The 20,144-nt window shown below is 36.8% G+C and overlaps 1 protein-coding gene across 2 annotated transcripts; it reads right to left on the bottom strand.

Annotated features, from left to right (window-relative positions):
* Positions 1-6,043: 6,043 nt before the first annotated feature.
* LOC115969853 (flavin-containing monooxygenase FMO GS-OX-like 4) lies at positions 6,044-20,144 on the bottom strand. 2 transcript variants are annotated; one of them, XM_031089486.1, is made up of 7 exons: positions 19,412-20,144; positions 10,061-10,131; positions 9,393-9,545; positions 7,265-7,347; positions 7,019-7,154; positions 6,740-6,913; positions 6,044-6,418 (listed from the first exon to the last, which is right to left on the bottom strand). In XM_031089486.1, the coding sequence occupies exons 1-7, from the start codon at positions 20,058-20,060 to the stop codon at positions 6,206-6,208; spliced, it is 1,479 nt and encodes a 492-aa protein (XP_030945346.1). In that variant the 5' UTR covers positions 20,061-20,144; the 3' UTR covers positions 6,044-6,205. The 2 variants fall into 2 exon arrangements, with proteins under 2 accessions (XP_030945346.1, XP_030945347.1); XM_031089487.1 differs by lacking the exons at positions 7,019-7,154; positions 7,265-7,347.

The raw sequence follows: 20,144 nt of genomic DNA, 5'->3' as shown, positions 1-20,144 counted from the left end.
TCTAGAGTCCCATCTCTTTTCTTTAAACCTGCAAATGAACAATTTTAAGTGAAATAATTTCAGCCAATGATTTCAAGTAAATAAAAGTCACTTTTGCCCAAATCTAAGTGCCATTTTTTTCTCCTTTTGGAGTGTGGGTGGGTTTTACCTTTTGTAATTGCATGCTCTTACTATGCAAAACGAAAAACAAAAGATCTTAGAGTTTCCTTTGTTTCAACATCTTATAGCCTTACACATCATCAAACACCATTAGCATGAGATGTTAATTCAGTGAAGCAATGTGAAAAAGAGTTGGAAGACTTTATCTAGCAAACTAACTGAAGCCATCCTATTCATATATTCATTGCATGCATGTGTGCAAAATAAAAAATAAGTTTTGTTTTCTCTGCTCACCATGACCAATATATATCAATCCTAATTGAGCACATATGAGTTCAAAATAAAGATAGCAGTTTCAATTTTTGTCTGCAGTGATTTTTCACTTTCATCAACCAAGATCATTCGTTATAATGAAGAGCTACATCATTGTAGAGTTTATATATGGTATAGAATTTGAGTAATGGCAATTGAAAACACAGCCACATGCATCTTATTTCATTCATATATACTTTAGTTCATCTTATTCGTTCAAGTCAAAATTTACTTCTCAAAGCAATGAAGGACACCACAATGATGCAATCATTCACAGTAAACCTAATCCAAAAGTTCAAACTCTGAATCTGAGTATCATGAATAACCTAAACCTGAAACAATAGATTATCCATGAAAAGTTTTTCGTCCCTAAATTATTGAAAAGTTCATTTTTCATCCCTAAACTATTGAAAATGTTTTATTTATGTCCTTAAACTTTACTTTTAATCCCTAAATTATTGAAATCAGTTCCTTTTTCATCCCTATTTTCGTCTTTAAACCATTAAAAAAACTATTTACAAAGTTTAGGGATGAAAAAGAACTTTTTAAAGTTTAGGAACAAAAAACAAATTTTTGTCAAAGTTTAGGAACTAGAATAGTATTTTACCCAATCAAAATTCATGACTATGTAGAGCAGATTGCTTATAGTTCCTATGCTACAATAAATTCCATGATAATTGTTATGCCAATTTTTTGAAGATAAAAAATCTCACCAAAGTGTACTTATAAGAACTTGTTTGGACTCGTCAAACTTCATAAGGTTGGAGATGTGAAACACAATTTATACATTATAAATAAATTGAAACTAAATAAAACTCACCAACATTCTACCTTTTTATACTGGAAAATCTATCAGCATCAGCCACTACAGTTGGCTTTGATGCTCCAACAACCATTATATAGTCCTAGGACATCATTCCAAATTTAGAGGTTAGAGCAAATAACTAATAATTTACAAAGGGGCATAACAATCTCATAAAATCATAACAGTACATTTAAAAATATAAATAAAAAATAAAAGCCTACCTATTATGACCCACAGTATTAATTCTCCTTTTCTCTTTTTTTCTTTATTTTGTTGGTAATACTACTCTTTGATGAAATCAACAATAAGCAAAATTAGTCAAAGCAAGCAATGAAATTTTTTTTTAAACCATTCGTAGGAAGTGCAAAGCAAGCAAGAAAGAAAATTAAACCTATAAACAATATGCACAAAATTTGTTGTATATCATAGTAAATGGCATATTAGTTAATTCTTGGAGTCATAAAAGTAGTTAAGTTGTCTACAACCATAGTATAGCTACTTAGATTTACCACAACATGAGGAGGAGAAAAAACTTTGAATGGAAAGATTTCACATCAAATTTAAAAGAGATTTCATCGAGCATATGTTATGCAACACCAAAAGAACACCTATAGAATAGATTAATTCAAAGAAACCCAAAAAGATGACTCGAAAAAACACTTACCATTTCATCTCATCAAGCAATTAAGTTCCCAACAAATAGGCCCATGAGTACAGGATATTGGCCAACAGCTTTTAATGATCTTGAATTAAACTAAATTTCTACATTTTGATTAAACAATGAGAAAAATAGTATGAGACCCAAGATAAATAAAATAAAATTTAAATTAAAAAAAAAATTCATCAAATAGTAGAGAGAGAAACCACCGCTTTACAATTGGAGAATGTATATGTTTTCTAAAAGAATAGAATCAAAAGAAACCTAAAATCAAGTTCAAAGAATAGGTGCCATCCATAGAAGCCAATAATTCATTTTAAGTTGGAGAAACATAATCCAAATAAAAAAAATTTGTGGGCAACTTTTGCTATATTGTATGAAAAATGTCATTTTTAAAAAAGGCCAATGAAACATCACTTAAGAATTTTATCAAACTATTTGTGCACATGTAACACTATGAAATTGATCCAAGTTTAAAGTAGGGGTTTAAATAGTAGCACAAAAATTATGAATTGATGCATAATTCAAATGTAACAATAAAACTCTAAATAATCACTATCTAACACAGCCAGTTTGCTTTAAAATAAAGGAAACCATTTAACCACATATTAAAGCAACTTTAAATATAACAACTTGCTAAGCATGGCCTCCAAATTATTTGCAAATTAAAGATTTATCAACCAACTAATTATTGCCATAGTCTTCATATATATTCACACATCCATTTCTTGATAATAAAAAAGAAAAAAAAAATCTACTTTCTATTCTTCCCATATGTTTCGATTTGCATTTCCACGAATTGGGCTTTATGTAATACTACAAAATAAGTAAAAATTCTTCAAATCCCACGTTCAGAAATAAAACATTTCATTCATATAGTAAATTTCAACGAAACCCACCAAAGAAAAAAGAAAAAAAAAGTTTTGATCTTTGGAGTTATAAACCTGTTGGGAAGCCTTTAAATCATTGTGCAGGATGACTTAGTCTTCTAGGTTAGAGAAACGAACAGCCTAGGAGGCGATCATCAAGGCCACTCTTGCCTTCAACAACACCGTTGTCAATAGCTCCAATTTAAACAATTTGGATTCAACCATCATGCTTCTTCATTGTTGTTAGATTCAAAGAAAGGCTAGAGGTAAGAAGAAGGAAAGGTTATAGAATGAGAGAAGGTTGCTTTGGCGTTTTAGATAGAAGGACAGACAGAAGAACATAGAGAGAGATAAAGAAAGAAGTTGAGGGAGAAGGAATATGAAAGGTACAAATTTGTAACTTCCTAAAGCCGGAACATTGTGTTTGTTGGTTTTTAAGGGAAAATGCTAGTGATAATTAGATTAAGAGTTTGAAACTGTAGGTTTTGGCAAAGATGAAGAGAGAAACTGATGTAGATATAGATATAGATATATAGATATAGTGGTGGGAATTATGGTGGAGATAGTGGTGGGAATTAATTTAATAGGAAGTGTGCTTTATGGTGGAGATAGAGGTGAGATTTGTAACTTCCTAAAGCCGAAACGTTGTGTTTGTTGGTTTTTAAGGGAAAATGCTAGTGAGAATTAGATTAAGAGTTTGAAACTGTAGGTTTTGGCAAAGATGAAGAGAGAAACTAATATAACTATAGATATAGATATATAGATATAGTGGTGGGAATTATGGTGGAGATAGTGGTGGGAATTAATAAATGGGTTTTATGGTAGAGATAGTGGTGGGAATTAATTTAATAAGAAGTGGCCTTTATGGTGAAGATTTATTTTATTATTTTAAAATTGATGAAATCTATTTTTAAATTGTTGGGAAAATACAAAAAAATATTATGAAAATGACATGGCTGCTAACGTGGCTTAATGTGAGCGTAACAACATTAAATGCTACGCTTCAACTTTTAGTAATATAGAGATATAGATTATATGCAGAAATAATATGGAGAATTATTAAATAAGAAGGATAAGAAACGAACATTGCTCTTGTGATTATGAACATGCACCAATATTATAATATTTTTTATTGCTAAGTTACAAACGCACCAGTCTTGACCAAATGACTTTACCCTTTGTTCTCTAAAGGGTTTATTTGTTTCAATATGGATATATATATATTTTTTATAGTACCATAGTCATATTAATTTCTTTACCCTTACCCTTTGTTCTTTAAACTTGGAGCTCAAATACAACTTCTTCATAAATGCTTCTGCCATTGTCTACCTAAGAGACTTTGGGTTTGAACTATTTGATATTCATGTGGCTTGTTCATCATGTAATTTTTGCTGCTTACTTTTCCTTTGTGTTAATAGTTTACTTGTCTTTCAGATTTTTGCTTTGCAACCAGCTGTTCACTAGGCATTCCTTAAGCATGTTCCCAATAAGGTAGTGAGGCCATTGAAACAATTTCTTCTTTTCTCTTTGATTGTGAAGAGTTTTACTTATGAAATGATTAGATGAGACTAAGTAATTTTAATTTCTCATATACTTTACTCAAAGTGTGTATTGGTTTTTTCCCTTGATTTTTGAATTCCAGATGATAGAAAAGCGTTTCAAGACAAAATATTTTAGGAGTAATACGATCGACATAAACTATTTTACAACATTTTTACAAATTGCTGATGTGGTTTTAATATTTTTCAAATAGTTATTACAAGTAAAAATATGATGTTAATAATAGACTCATATTAGAATTAATAAGAATTTGGCAAATCAATAGTTTGTAAAAATGTTGTAAAATAGTTTGTCAGTAACATTACTCATATTTTAGAGCATAATAACAATTATAGTTGAAATAATATTATTTGATTTAATTAAGTAGAACGTTTTTTTTTCCATTTTTAACCTTGGTAGGGGGGATTCAAATTTAGGCAAGTGGTTTTTTATTGAGTCAAGCAAAGTTGACACAGAAATTCGCAATGAAGTAATTACAAAACTCCGAAATTCCCTGAAGCCACGTGCTGTTAGAAAGGGAACCAGGGTATGTACTCTAAGCTTTAGCAGAAGCCTTTAGATCTTCAACTTTCTGCTGACCAGTACATTAGCCATGTTGGTAAGATCTTTCAAAGAAAATGAATACTTAAAATCACTTAAAGGAAATATTGAATGTTAAGATTTGTGTGTGTGGTGGTAATGTCTCAGATCCAGAGTTGAAGCTTTCTCTCAGTACTGGCGAGGACAATTGGAGAACGAGGAGTGCTAAGAGAATTTGGCTCAGTAAAAATGCTCATTCCTCCACCCCCGATATTATTGATTTAGAAGAGTCTAGCTAGTTATCAGGGGATATCAAATGAGGACGAAAAACATGCACCTTCCTTAAGCTTTGCTGCTCTGACGAATAACTTTGGAGGCAAGCATATATGAGTCAGATTCTGTACTTTCTGATCTGGTCATCTTAAGCTGTGTGAAGAAAGATTTACCATATGAGATTGCGGACAGTCGCCCTCTCCTAGATGACAGCAAGTGCTGTCAAGAGAAGAACTCTTTCAAGAAAGGTACTGTTGATTTATTTATATGATTGTGGTTTTAGTGCGATAGACGTGAAGTCATACTCCTGAACATGTAGCCTTGTGCAATTTTGTGCATATGTTTAGTCATTAGGATTCAGCCTTTATGTGCTTGTCCTTTCAGATGATATTTTAGGTGACTCAAATTGTACATGTCTAGCTAATGGACAAATAAACTTTGAGTAGAGCAAAGTCGAGAATATTATACTTTCAGGTTCTGATCAAAGTCAAGTTACAGTTCAAGACGAATGTGGCAACATGTCTCCTGCTTCATGCAAGTCCCACTGCAATGTGGAGAATGATTCCAGCAGTATAAAGACTACGCAATCTGGAATTGAAAAGGAAAGTTCAAATCTTTCTACCTTCGATCAGTTTTCTGGAACTGATGTAGTCTGCCTAGTTGCAGGAACCTTATCAGGCAATCAGGACCAAGGATCTTCTGACAGCAGTGAATCAAAACATGGATGCCTCAAAAAGAAAGGAGAATCATCTGAACCAGATGTGTATTCTTTTTCTTCCTCCTTAAATAAAATAGTATTCTTTTCATCACTTTAAAAAAAAAAAAAAAAAAAAACATACACATATCAAACATAGTCATATTTTTTCATATTTTAAAATATATTATTTGAAACATGGTACCAAACACATTTTATACATTATAAATGCTTTAAACATGTGTTTCCTAACACTTTTTAAATCACAGTTTTATCATTATTTTAAACAACAATACTTGAACACCAGTACCAAAAAGACCCTAAACCAAAAGGAATAGAAGCCGATGTACAACAGAAGGGTGACTAGAATTTTGGCATGTGAGATACAATGGAAAATGGTGAGTCTTGAAACTTGATTAAGGAAAGACACATCTGTCACTAACTTGATTTGAGGCGGGCTTAATGAAATCCTCATAAGCTTGCAAAACCAAGTGCTGAGTTTCCCATTCATCGCGGTAAGATTCAAGATGAGCTAGTCTGCCCTTGACAGTGGCATAATACATCTCCATTCTCCAATCTTCATATGCAGGACATCCACATTGACCCGCAAGCCAATTATTGTACTTTACCTACAAAACAACATCCATAATATTTTATCAACATGAACGAATTTAAGAAGTAAGAAATCATAGCTAGAAAAATCTATTGCCTTTAGGCCCTTTACTAGCCAAAAAAGAAGAAGATCTTTTCTAACTTAGTTGGCCTTTACTATCTGGTTCAAATCAGTATTGAGGTACCTTTATGGTGTTTTACTGTGCCAATTTGGAATAATTAGTAACATTTATATTGAAAATAGGTCATTAGCCACCATACCTAATGTGGGCACGAAAATTAAATAAGTGAAAATGAAAATCTGTCATGATGTAGGTTCTTGAATTGACCAAAATTACCTGCTTATCATCCAAAGCATGAGTGTCTCGCTTCGGAGTGCCAGAAGCTTCAAGTGATGAGTAGAGGGCTTTAACATCTTCCATCATCTCTTCTTGTGATGGAAGTGTGATACGATTAGACAAAACACCAGCTATCCACTTGCTTTGTAATTCAAACATGGGGAAAGTAATGACCTGGTACCAACCAAATACAAAAATATTTCCAACATTATATTAAAATTAAATTAAAGATCCAACCATAAATGAGGTTACACTATATATTATTAAGTAGGGATAAACCTGAAAAGGTATTCCAACAAAGGAAAGCCATGGAGCCAAGGCTGGTGGAAATATATGCTTGTATAGTGGCCCCACATGGTTGTCATCCACAATCACAAAGCCATTGGTTTCAAGAAAAGGAAAATGATACTTGTACCTTAAAAAAGTTAAACTAGTTTTAGTTACTATTCGCTGTTTCATTTTTGATTTAGTTTTGGACCTAAATCAAAGCTAAAGCCAAATTATTGGAGTATATATGCAGCATACCCTGTGCAGTGTATAATGATGTTAGCAATGACAAAGCTCCCATCTTGAAAATGTACAGAACCATCTTCACATACATTTTTTATCTGCATCATTTGAATTAAGGTTAGTTCTTTCAATTAGCCTTTCCTATAATCACTGTTTCCTTACTCTTAGAGTCTTAGGGTATGTTTGGTTTGAAAAAGAAGAAGAAGAAGAAGTGCTTTTTGTATTCATTTTCAGTTTTCTGTGGACCCTCTCTCTCTCTCTTCAATCTCACTCTTTCTTGTGCAAAAATGTGAAATCTGAGTTTTCCAGTGGTAATCTGGGTTGGCTTTTAGTTTTTCAGGTGGATTACGGTTTATGAAATCTGGGTTTTAGTTTTCCTTTTCGTCTCTCGGTTTCTCTCTCTCTTAATCAGTGGTGGTGGCACTTGATTGGAGATTGTGACCCACAGCCGATGCTCACTGTTAGCAGTGGGGGTCGATCAACAATGGTGTGGTGTTTGCTTAGGGGTTTGTTTGTGCCTTGTGGGTTGCTTTGTTAAAATATTGAGGTTTGGTGGTTTTTTGATTTAAGGCATATCTGATGGTGGGTTTGAGGTGTTAAGGGGGTGAGTTTGCTGAAATCTGATGGGTGATCCATCGTTGTGTGGTGTTTGTTTTCAGGTACTCTGACTTGGGCTAGTTTGTAGAGGGAAGTGATTTTCTAGTGGGAGCAGCTTCATCTGCGTTTGTATCTGTTGGAATTGTCAGGGAAAAAAAAAAAGTTAGGGAAGACAAGCTGAAAATTACTGCCAAACAAAAAAATTAGTTGAAAACAAAAAATGAGTGTAAGATTTGAGTACAGAAAATGAAAATAGAAAATGAATACACATCCATCAAAAACCAAACAGGGCCCTTGTCCCTTAGAGCATCAGTACTGGAGAATGCTAAAGCCAAATGTAAGGGAAATTTGGCATTTCAAGCCCCAATATCCTCTTCATCAGGAAATGTTACTGCCAAATATTGCAAATTTTTCTGCAATAGTGCTACAGTGCAATTCTATCTTTAGAATTGCACTGTAGCACAATTCTAAAACAAAATAATATTTGTTTATTCACATATTTGACTCTCTCTCTCTCTCTCTCTCTCTCTTCTCTTCTCTGTTTCTCATCTCCTTTCTCTCTCCACAACGGCCTCTCTCTCTCTTTCTCATCACATCTCTCTCTCACGGTGGGCTATTTTGGCGTGGGTCGTGGGTCCGACGTGGAGGTGAGACTGGGGAAGTCGAGATCGACGTGGTATGGTGGCAATTTCTGGGTTTTTTGGGTCCAGATCGGCGTGGTATGATTGGCGGCGTGTTTAAGCTTTTTCTGGCGGGGTTTGTGGCGTGGTTTCCTCTCAACAAGTGCAAGCAAGCCGAGTTGTACCTCCCATGGAAGTGCGAGACTGAGCGCCAGAAATGAACCTCGCTGGAAAGTGCGAGACTGGGCTATTCAATGGTCTTTTTCTTGAACCTTGTCGGAAATGAAGGCTCTGACGGAAATTCCAGATAGAAATTAGGATTTTTTGTTTGTGGGTTTTGTTGATTGATGTGTTTTTGGTTGATCTATGAAGTTTTGGGTGTTTGAGTTGATGGGTTATTGTTGGATTTTGTTTGAATGATTTCTGGGTTTCTTGAACCTATTCAACGGTCTTTTTCTTGAACCTCACTGGAAATGAAGGCTCCAGCGGAAGTTGCTGATAGAAGAGAGCTAAAAATTAGAGAGAGGAGAGAGATGGTAGAGAAAATATATAATTTTGGGATATATTATTATATTATGTAGATATATTATTTTAATGAGTAGAATAGGAAAATAAAAATTTGGGATGCTGGAGGTATTGTAAAATGGTATGGTATAATGATAAAGTGGTTTTTTGGAATGGTAAAATAGAGTAGAATTAGAATTGTGGGATGCTGATTCTCTTATAATCTTCTAATTTATTTTGGGATGTCATAAAACATAATCTTTTTTAAAAGTGAACTGAAACATTTCTAACATACACTTTATTTATATATTATATTTTGTTTATATATGCAAGACATTCTAAATAGAACCAAAAAAAGAAAAAGAAGGATTACTTGATTGACATATCCTGATAGCCACTCAATCTCACTGTGGGTAACTTACCATAGGATGAAGCCACAAATTATCATAGGCAGGTTGTTTTCCAAATGTTTCATATTTGACCGTTCTAGCTGCAATGTGGACTTCTTTGGCAACTCCAGCTAATTCCCGAGAAATATCGAACGCACTTGCTGAATTCCCAATCAAGACTACAACCTGTTGGAAGCAGGAAATGGCTAAGCTAAGCTAAGCTAAGCTAAGCTAATCACCTGTGCGAGGAAAGAATTGAAATCGAAAAATAATATAATGAGCAGTAAGTTGTAGATACTAATTACAAATATTGTTCGCATATATACATGTTCTCATATCCCAACTCATTGCAAAAAATACATGATTGGTCTAATAAGATTTAGATTTTAGTTTCTTATTACCATGCAGATTCTTTATTCGAAGCATATTAGTCTTATTAGACTTTATTTACACTTATTCAACATTTTTACATTTCTCCTATATAAGAATAAGAGAATATGTTTCGTTAAGTGAACTAATGGAAGTGTGAATCAATTTCTTATAAGATTTATTAAGCTTTGGATTTAAAAATCAACTGTAGTCTTCAAAAAAAAAAAACAACAACAACAACAACAACTGCTAAGCTTAAGCTACAATTCACATTTTTGACATCGGTTTTAGATGTTTTGTGGATATTTGGAAAATCAAAAAGTAGCACATACTTGATCTTGAAAAGGTTTTGGATCACGATAATTGTGGCTATGCATTTGCTTCCCAGGCCACTTATTTATTCCTGCCACAAAAGAAGAAAAAATAAAATAATAATTTGAAGACCATAGTGACTTAGACATGCGCACCATGTCAAAAGTAAATGATTTAATAATTAAATTTTTAAGATAATCAATAATAATATCAAAGTGTCATAACTGGCTATTAATGTCACTTTAAAAAAGGTTTTTTTTTTTTTTTTCCTTGCTAGGAGTGTTTTCTTCTTACGAAAGGTGAGACGTCCTCTACTACTACTATTAGTAGTTTTTCCTGTCCTCTCACTAAACTAGATTTTCTCATTGTATAGGTGTGGGATTTTTTTCGTTGTGGCTTCTGGTCTTTGTTTCTCTCTTCCTGGTCCGTCATGGACTCAAATTTTATTGACAAATTACAACAGATTTGTTAGAAATACTAAATGCAATAGTATTGTATTTTTCACAAATCAAAGAATATACATCAGTGCCTTTATGTAGGAAGCATATGTGTGCGGTACAAGTAAAGTATAGTACAAGTATAAGTGTGCTATACAAATAACCTAGCCGAGCCTAAAGCCCATAACATAATATACGTGAACAGTCCCCCTCAAACTCAAGGTGGATGTGAGACCAGCTTGAGATTGTCAACTAAATCACGAGTGCATCCCTTAAGAAGTGACTTGGTGAAGATATCTACAAGTTGATCTTTGGAGGAGACGGAGAAAAGCTGGAGAGCACCATGGACAAGATGATAACGGATAAAATGACAATCAATCTCAATGTGTTTAGTCCGTTCATGGAAGACATCATTGTGAGCAATATGAATGGCACTCTGGTTGTCACAATAAATGGGAGTAGCAGAGGATGTGGACACACCTAAATCCTTAAGAAGCCATCGTAGCCAAAGGAGCTCAGATGTGGTATCAGCAAGGGCACGATATTCTGCTTCAGTACTATAATGGGCCACAAAAGTTTGTTTCTTACTTCGCCAAGAAATCAAAGAAGAACCAAGGAGAAAGCAATAACCAGTGGTGGACCTGCGATCAGTGGGATCTCCTGCCCAATCAGTATCAAAAAATGCACGGAGAACAAGAGGAGACTGAGCAGAGTAGAAAAGACCATGGAAGAGAGTTCCCTTTAGGTATCGAAGAATGCGCAGAACAACAGCATAGTGAGTCGATCGTGGAGCAGACAGATACTGACTCACCTGGTGAACAACATAGGAAATGTTTGGACAAGTGACAGTGAGATAAACTAGACTGCCAACCAAGCGTCTGTAAAGAGAGGGATTAGCAGAATCCATAAGCCAAGAGGTAGGAGACATACCAAATAAAGCTAAGAGAGAAGAGGAATAAGATGCATTACCAACCATACGAATGATATTAGCGATGATGTTTATAAGGTCATCTCTAGAAATGGTGAAAGTGGATCTAGAAGACCGAGACTGTGCAAAGACGGGAGCCATTGGTTGGTCACTCTCAGTGTTAGCAACAGTAGTAGCAGAAATTGAAACAGCTGATTTGTTGTGATGATAGCAAGTCTCAATACTGTGGCCAAATCGTTTACATAAATTGCAAAAACGATTGCTGGATCGTCGACGACGATTGTTGCAAAAGGAAGAAGACTTGTCCTTATTCTTCATTTAGAAGCAAAATATGCAAAAAAGGACTGCAAAAATGAAATCTACGCGAAAAACTGGGTAAGGAGCACCTGGACTGCAAAAGTCAACTCTGGCAAAAAAGTCAGTCACCGATGACGTCAGCTGACGTGGCGGGTGACGTCAGCAGATTGGACGATGATGTCAGCAGGTGACGTGGCAGTGATAACGTCACCTAGGACTGACGTCAGCAGATGCAAATCTGGCGCGTGTAAGCGCGTGAAGAAGGATGTCGGCGCATGGAAGCGCTTGGAGGCGCGTGAACTTTGGCGCAAAATCTTTAGGTGGCGCGTGACGGCGCGTGTGAGCTCCGATGGTGGTCAGGTTTCCACGAGGTGGCAGATCGGCGAAGGACGATCTTATTGGTACCTGCAAAAACACAATCGGGGCAAGCATCACGATGGTGACAGTATGGCAGTGGTCTCGAGACTCTAAACGACAGTAGCTGCAAGTCCGGAACCAAAGACAATGATTGAAATGCGTCAGAGGTTTAACGGCGAATGGCTGCAGTAGCAGTTGTAACAGCGGAAGAAATTGTGAGTCTGGAATAACACCAATGAGAGACAAGACTACAAAGAGTAAGTCAGAGCAATGGCTCTGATACCATGTTAGAAATACTGAATGCAATAGTATTGTATTTCACAAATCAAAGAATATACATCAGTGCCTTTATATAGGAGACATATGTGTGCGGTACAAGTAAAGTGTAGTACAAGTACAAGTGTACTATACAAGTAACCTAGCTGGGCCTAAAGCCCATAACATAATATACGTTAACAAGATTAATTTAAGAAAGGAAGAAGGAGAGGTGATAATTGTCCATTCAGAACATCGTCAGAAAATACTTGAGGAGTGCTCTCTTAGTCTAATTGGTCAATTCCTCACAACTAAACCCATCAACCTTCGAGTGGCAAAAAATTTATTACAGAGTGTTTGGAAATTTGGACAACATTTGAAGATTATTAATGTCGGAAAGGGGCTAATTCAGTTCAAGTTCACGTTGGAAGGTCAACTTCTATGGGTTGTAAACAATGGTCCATAGAGTTTTAACAACCATCTCTTACTACTCTGATGATGGGAAAAGGGGATGATGGCGTTTTCTGTTAACTTCTTGAACATCCCTGTTTGGGTATAAGTTTGGGGACTTCCTTTTGACCTTACAAACGAAGAGGCAGGTAAGGACATTGGTAGTGGCATTGGTCGAGTAATGGATGTCGATTGCAAAGCTATTTCATCTAACCAAGCCAGGTTCCTTCGAATAAGGGTTGAAATGCCACTGGATAAGCCAATCCGAAGAGGGGCACCAGTTATTAGTCCAAAAGGGGATAAAGTTTGGGTGGCCTTTCAATACAAACGACTCTTGGGGCTCTGTTTCAATTGTGGTCTATTAGGACACAAGGCAAAATCATGCATAACGGCAAGGCTAAGGATTGGTGAAGAGAGTCCATATGGTGACTAGCTGAGAGTGGGATTCTGTCAGTCGAAGGACTCAACTCACCATAGCCAACCGCGGAGGAATATGGAGGAAGCTGATGACAGTGGGGATAGAAGCATGTCGCCACCGCCACCAAATATTGCGGAACCAAGAACCTCCAATGGAAATCCTGATATTAACGATACGATTATGGATAATAGGGACAAGCACTTGACAGTTTTCACGGAATTATGCGAGAACGATACACAATCGCCTACACTTTTGCCGGGTACTTTAAAACTCCTGATAACATGGGAAATATTGATGATTATGGGATAGAGCATGGTTCCAATAGTTTCAATGACAGATTGTTTATTGTGCCTATATCGTATGAGCAAAATAAGTTGGATAATAATAGGCCTCTTGCCAGCGGTGCCGTAGGTGACTTGACATCTAAAATAGTGCCACGTGATCAACAATTAGTAAGCAAGCCCAAAACACACACGTGGAGGAAGATAAAAACTCATAAGACCACATCCATGGCTGGGGCAGATTTGGCCGCTACTGATATGAGATAAATTCTTTATTATTCCAAGAAGAATTATTTTGGAGATAGAGGTCTAGATCAATTCGGTTACCTACAAGGGATAATAACACAAATTACTTTCACCAGAGAGAAAGTCAAAGGCATAGGAAAAATCATGTTTTAGGAGTTTTGGATGATCAAGGGAGATGGTGCACTTCTGAAGATGATATTGCAAGGGTGGCTGAATAGTACTTTAGGAATCTCTTCATTGTTGCTACTCCAAGAAATTTGGATCTTGTTCTAGAGTCTGTTGATCAAGTTGTTACACCAGATATGAACCATACACTCTTTCAACCGTATACACCAAATGAGGTAAGGCGGGCTCTTTTTCACATGCATCCTTCTAAATCTCCTAGACCTGATGGTATGTCTCCTTTATTTTTTCAAAAATATTGGCACATAGTGGGTAATGATATAACTGATGCAGTATTATCTGTTTTGAATTTGGGTCACATGTTCCATAAGATGAACCATACACATATTGTTCTCATACCCAAAAAGAATGACCCAAGAAAATGTTTCTGATTACCGGCCTATTAGTTTAGGCAATGTTGTGTCCAGAATTGTCTCTAAAGTCTTAACCAATCGACTAAAATTTATTTTGCCAAATGTAATATCAGACTCACAAAGTGCTTTTATTCCTAATCAGTTAATTACTATTACTAACACCTTAGCATTTGAAGTATTACACAGGATGAGGAATAAAAGAGCAGGGAAGAAAGGGCAAATGGCTATTAAACTGGACATTAGCAAGGCTTATGACCGGGTTGAATGAGGTTTCCTTCGCCAAATAATGCTTAAATTGGGCATTAATGCTAAGTGGGTGCACCTATCAATGGAAACAGTGACTATTGCTTCTTACTCTATGCTTATTAATGGAGAGCCTAAAGGTTTTGTCACCCTATCTCAGGGTATAAGGCAAGGCAATCTCTTATCCCCATACTTGTTCCTATTATGTGTGAAAGGGCTCTCTTCTTTGATCAGAAAGGCAGTTGAATCACAAAACCTTCATGGCATTCTAACTTGTAATAATGGGGTATGTGTATCTTACCTTTTATTTGCAGATGATAGTTTTATATTCTGCCAAACTACTATGGAGGAATGTCAACATCTCTTGACCCTACTTGAGTGCTATGAATCAGCATCTGGCCAAGCTATTAATAGACAAAAAAAACCTTCTATTTTCTTTAGCAAAAACACAAGGGTTGAAGTAAAACATGATATACAAGCTACGTTGGGTGCAAGAATTATGGAAGATTGTAAGAGGTATCTTGGCTTGCCAATGGCTGGGGGGAAATCTAAGGTCAAGAATTTTAAGGATCTAAGGGAAAAGATTACTAATAGATTTTTGGGATGGAAGGAAAAATACATTTCTAAAGTAGGAAGAGAGGTCCTAATCAAAACAGTTGCCCAAGCCATTCCCACCTATTCTATAAGTATTTTCAAAATTCCAAGGAATCTATGTGATACTATCAACTCTGCAAAATATTGGTGTGGGCAGTCAAAAGATGAAAAGAAAATCCATTAGATCGATTGGAAAAAAATTTATACTAGAAAGAAGAGAGGAGGTATGGGTTTTAGAGATATTCAAGCTTTTAATTTAGCGATGCTAGCTAAACAAGCGTGGCAATTGATTCATAATACGCACTCTTTGTTCTATCGGGTATATAAAGCAAGATATTTTCCAAATTGTTCTTTTATGGATGTGGAGATAGGAAACAATCCTTCTTATGTTTGGAGAAGTCTGCTGGCAGCTAGAGAGGTCATCAAGGAAAGTTCTAAGTGGCAGGTGGGTAATGGAAGATACATTGATGTTTCAAAACATAAGTGGCTGACACATAAACCAATTTTTCTGGGAAAGGCAAGGCCTAATCTATTTGTTAAAGATTTGATTGATAATGCCATAGTTCAATGGGATAGAGACAAAGTTTTTAATCTCTTTGCTCATTGAACACGAATGGAGATTTTGTAGTTGCCCTTGTCAAGGTTGTCTTCACGAGATGTACTGGTATGGATGGAAAATTAGGCTCAGAATTTCTCTATCAAATTAGCATATCAAGTTGCACAATGCCTGAGGGAGCAGTTAAGAGTTGAATATTCGGGTGTGGTGGCTGACCAAACCATATGGAGAAGGCTGTGGAGATTGAATGCACCCCCTAAAGTGAGGATGTTTGTATGGTGAGCATGTTCTAATATCCTACCTACTAGAGACAATCTACATCGTCGAAGAATCAATATTGATCCATAGTGTGAACTATGTTGCTAATTGTAAGGGGGTGGGCTGTGCTAGTGGTGTTGGGCTACCTCGTGCTGCACTAAGCCCAAGTTTTCTGGATAAGAGAGTTGGGACTGGCCCAGTTTCGGCTTAAGTTAGTCCGGCTTGTGCGCAAACTAGGCCAAGTTTGCCAGGGACGTGTTCATGGTAGACAAAACTATTTCAAACAAATCGTGGCAGACAGATATAATAATAATAAAATAAATAGTATCTAGCCACTTAATGGAGAATTGACCGAATAGCCCCTAAAATCAATTACAACAACAATACTAACTGTTTTATTTTTTACGTAAGAGAAAAAAAAAAGCATAACAGAGGACATCAAATGTTAATACTCATGGGTTAGTTGGAATATTAGAGGAAATCGACCGAAAATCCAATCCGCAGGGGCAGAACCACAAAGGGAAGAACATCTCTCCTCAAAGCAGTCAATCTCTCAGGAAAGAGTCCTGCCGTAGAGGTTAACTGCCTTGAGGGAAATGGGTCTGAGTGATTTTCTGAGTAGATACTCTCAAGTTTTCTTATAGATGGTCGAATTTCATGAGGGAGAGAAGGGACCAATCTACCGGTGCATGTCCACCTTTCTAATTCTCATTCTTTCTTTCTTTCTTCTCACTTCGTTTTCTTTGTTATTTCTTTTAAGTTTTCTATTTCTTAGTCAAAGTTCCGTTGTTCCTCCTTCCCTTTGTTCAGAACAAGACCCTCCTTTTATAGTGTCTGCCGTGACCAGATTTTACTGTTTTAGCCCTTAACTCCCTTTGTCTGGTCTGGGTGTACTGGCTAACCATCACTGTTCCGTCTGTGTGTCGCCCTTCCATCACCAAACAAGGAAGAGTATTTTGTTTACTAGTTTGCCATGGTACTCTTTTCCTGCTACGGTCTGGGTTATTTCTCTCTCCCTATCCCTCATGGCATGCACCTAATGGTTCCAACTCAGCTTACCTCTTTTAGGTAGTAAGCCATCCCAGAGGGCACCTCCCCGAAAGAGCCTGAATCAGAACCTTCAAAATAGATTTTTCCCCTCTCCCCACCACCAAACCATGCCCTCTGATTCTCTGACCCCCTCGACCTCACCATGCTTTGTATTGGCTGGGTACAGGCTGGTGGTGCCTGGGCCTTGCGTGTGCGTTCATTCCATATGTGTCCAAAACTTGCCTGCTGCCCATTCGTCTGCCGTGGTCTGGAGGCTCGCCGTCTGTGTTTTTTGACCTCTTATGTGGGCTGCTTTTTGTTTTCCTGCTCCTCTCAAGAGCTGGGCTTTCTTTGATAATGGATCTTACATTTCTTTGGCCCATTCCTTGGTTTCCTTTATTTCTTGCAATGTCGTTCTGTTATTCCTGCTATAATAACTTAATCTTGCCGGGCCTCTTTTAGGCCAGCCGTTTATTCCTTCTCTCAGTGGCTTGGCATGGCCACTGGTCTGCTTTTATTTATGGGCTCCTATGTCCCTTTTGGCTTTCCCTTGGGCATCCTCGACCCGTTTACTTTCTTTGGGCTTCCTCGACCCTTTTACTAATTCTACATTCCCATGGGCTTTTTATTAGCTTCATTAGGCTTCCCTGGTCCAATAACCTTATTCTCATCCTTGGGGTTTATGGTCATGCCATAAACCCCTTACTTTTTTAGTTTGCATTACTTTGGGCTTGCGGCAACCTTTTCTCGCTTTTCTACCTCATACACTACCCATAGGATGCTATTTTTCTTTTTCCGGGCTTCTTTGAGCCCACTTGCCTCTTCAAGACCCATTTGTTTATTTCTTGAGCCTGTGATCTATTATTCCTGCCGCTTGGGCCTAATGGTTTTGTTGTCTACTTTGTCAATTCTTTGTTACCCTTGTTATTGGGCTTTCTTTCTTTCCACCTGGATTCTCACAAATGGCCCTCAACACTAATAAGTAAACTTTGCTGCTCATTTACTTTGGGAATATCCCCTTGCAAGAAACATTTGGGCCCTTTGCCAAGGGAAATTTAAAAAATGTCCCAATAATGCTCAAGATATTTTCAGTCTTTTCCGTTGGTTGCTTGATAAACTATCACGTCAAGTGTTAGAAAATTGGGCGGTGACTGCTTGGGCAATTTGGAATGCTCGAAATAAATTTTATTTTAAGCATATCCAAACTCACCCAAAGGTTATTCTGCATAGAGCAATTGGTTTTCTATAGGAGTACCAAAGGCTGGTAGCTACTCAATAGCTGTTGCTGCTTGGAATTGTATGCTCACGAGATGTAGTTTCTTTTCTGCATAACAAGGGGTTGTTTGGTAGAACAACAGTACCAACACCCGCTTAGTTTCCGCAAAATAGGTTTAGGATTTTCGATATAATTTGTGCTTCTGTATTGTATGTCCATGGGCTGTATTTCTTTTGCTGCATATTTTGTTTTTTGTAGTACAGGTCTTTGTTCCCCTGTATCTGTGCTTACAGGGTTGTAGGGCCAGCCTTAGGCTTAGGCCTATTAGGCCATTGCCTAGGGCCCCCTTACTAGAGAAGACCCCAAATTTGGGGGCAAATTTTTTTAATTTATTTTTTATATATAAATATTTTTGGGAGATATTAAAACATTTTAGTTTACATTTTTTTCACTATTAAGAAGGCTCAAAGAATTAAGTAATGCTAGAGATAGAGATAAGACAAATTTAAATAAATAGATCTTACAAATAGACATATTACTAATCACAAGTAATTCAAATAGAAAAATGTTAAAAATACTATAAATTTTACTACATAACTTTTATTTATTTAATTATTTTTATACAAGATAAAAATTATACTCTAATCAAATCTAAGTGTATATGTATGCGAAACTCTCTTTTAGAGATTTAAATCTTGGCCATTGCCCCCACACTCCACAAGAACTTATACTTGTGGAGTCATCACTGTACCAAGGATATGTGGTGGTCTCTATAACTTTTATAATTTGATGTGACAATAAATATGATAGGTAGATTTCAACAAACTATTGATGCATTTTTAAATGAATATTTGTAATTGGTGATATATTTTTGTATTTCTCATGTTATAAATTTTATAATATTTCTAATATTTTTGTAAGCCTTGTGCCATTGATCACATTCATTACAACACTAGTTTGTAGTAAAATTTATTATAACTTTAGTATTTTCTCAAATAAAAAATCATATTAAAGAGTAAAAAAAATAGATTTAAAAATATATATATAAAATACTAATTAAATATTATTTAAGTGATAACAAAAAAAAACCTCATTTAAAAATTTCGCTTTAGGCCTCCGAAACACTTGGGCTGCCCTGCAGGGTTGTTACGTGTTTGTAGATGTATTTCCTTTTTATAAAATAGTATTTTTATCTTTTATCTTAAAAAAAAAAAAAAAAGTGTCATAACTATGATATATAATTTCTGAATACGGAGTTAGGAAAAATTACCGGGAACATGGGAGACAAGAGGCTGGGTGTAATGGCCATTACATACGACAACAGCATCAAATATCTCATCCATTTCTTTGTGTCTTTGCTTTGATTTAATTTTCCATTTCTCCTCTTCCTCCACGAATCTCACGCGCACTACCTCCGTTTCGAACCTCACCAACTCATCAATCCCGAACTCGCGCGCGAAGTCTTGCAGATACATCATAACCTCTCGGTGACCCGGGAACAGTCTCGGGTCTCTGTCCGGGTCGTCTTTGGCAACGAACGGGTAGTCCGAGAAGCCCATGGAGTCTCGGGGGAGGTTTGTGCGGAGGGAGTGGTAGACGCTGGAGTGGACCGTGGTCCGAGTCGGGTCGAGTCCAATCTGGTCGGATTCGACATTCGGGGTGTAGACCCAGAGTCCACCAACCTGGTCGCCTCGCTCGAAGACCACCACGCTGTGGCCCTCGCGGCGGAGCTCTCGAGCAGTTACGAGGCCCGCGGCGCCGGCGCCGATGACTGCAACGTGGCGTGATACGATCGGCTGGGGTGCGTGTCCTGGGCTTTGAGGCATGGATGGAAAACTAGGGAGAGACGCACAGGAGATTTTGATTTGTGATGAGATTAGTGTTCCATTACAGGACAGGCGCGTAGCTTTTACTAGCATAGAATTGCGTCCCTATTCATTCTATTGTATTTGATGAATGATTGCGTCCATATTCATTCATTTTAACCCATGGGAAATCGTGTG

The sequence above is a fragment of the Quercus lobata genome, chromosome 12 (genome assembly GCF_001633185.2).
Source record: "Quercus lobata isolate SW786 chromosome 12, ValleyOak3.0 Primary Assembly, whole genome shotgun sequence".
In the NCBI taxonomy this organism is placed as follows: domain Eukaryota; kingdom Viridiplantae; phylum Streptophyta; class Magnoliopsida; order Fagales; family Fagaceae; genus Quercus; species Quercus lobata.
Note: the sequence above shows the minus strand (reverse complement) of the source record. Positions and strands in the feature narration are given on the sequence as shown.

Bases quoted from the DNA above. Each gene is read 5' to 3' on its own strand.
- LOC115969853 (XM_031089486.1), bottom strand. From the start codon at position 20,060: ATGCTAGTAAAAGCTACGCGCCTGTCCTGTAATGGAACACTAATCTCA. The intron at 9,546-10,060 runs GTATGTGCTACT...TGCTTCCAACAG, and splicing joins CAAAACCTTTTCAAGATCAA to GTTGTAGTCTTGATTGGGAA. The intron at 7,155-7,264 runs GTATGCTGCATA...AACTTTTTTAAG, and splicing joins ATCATTATACACTGCACAGG to GTACAAGTATCATTTTCCTT.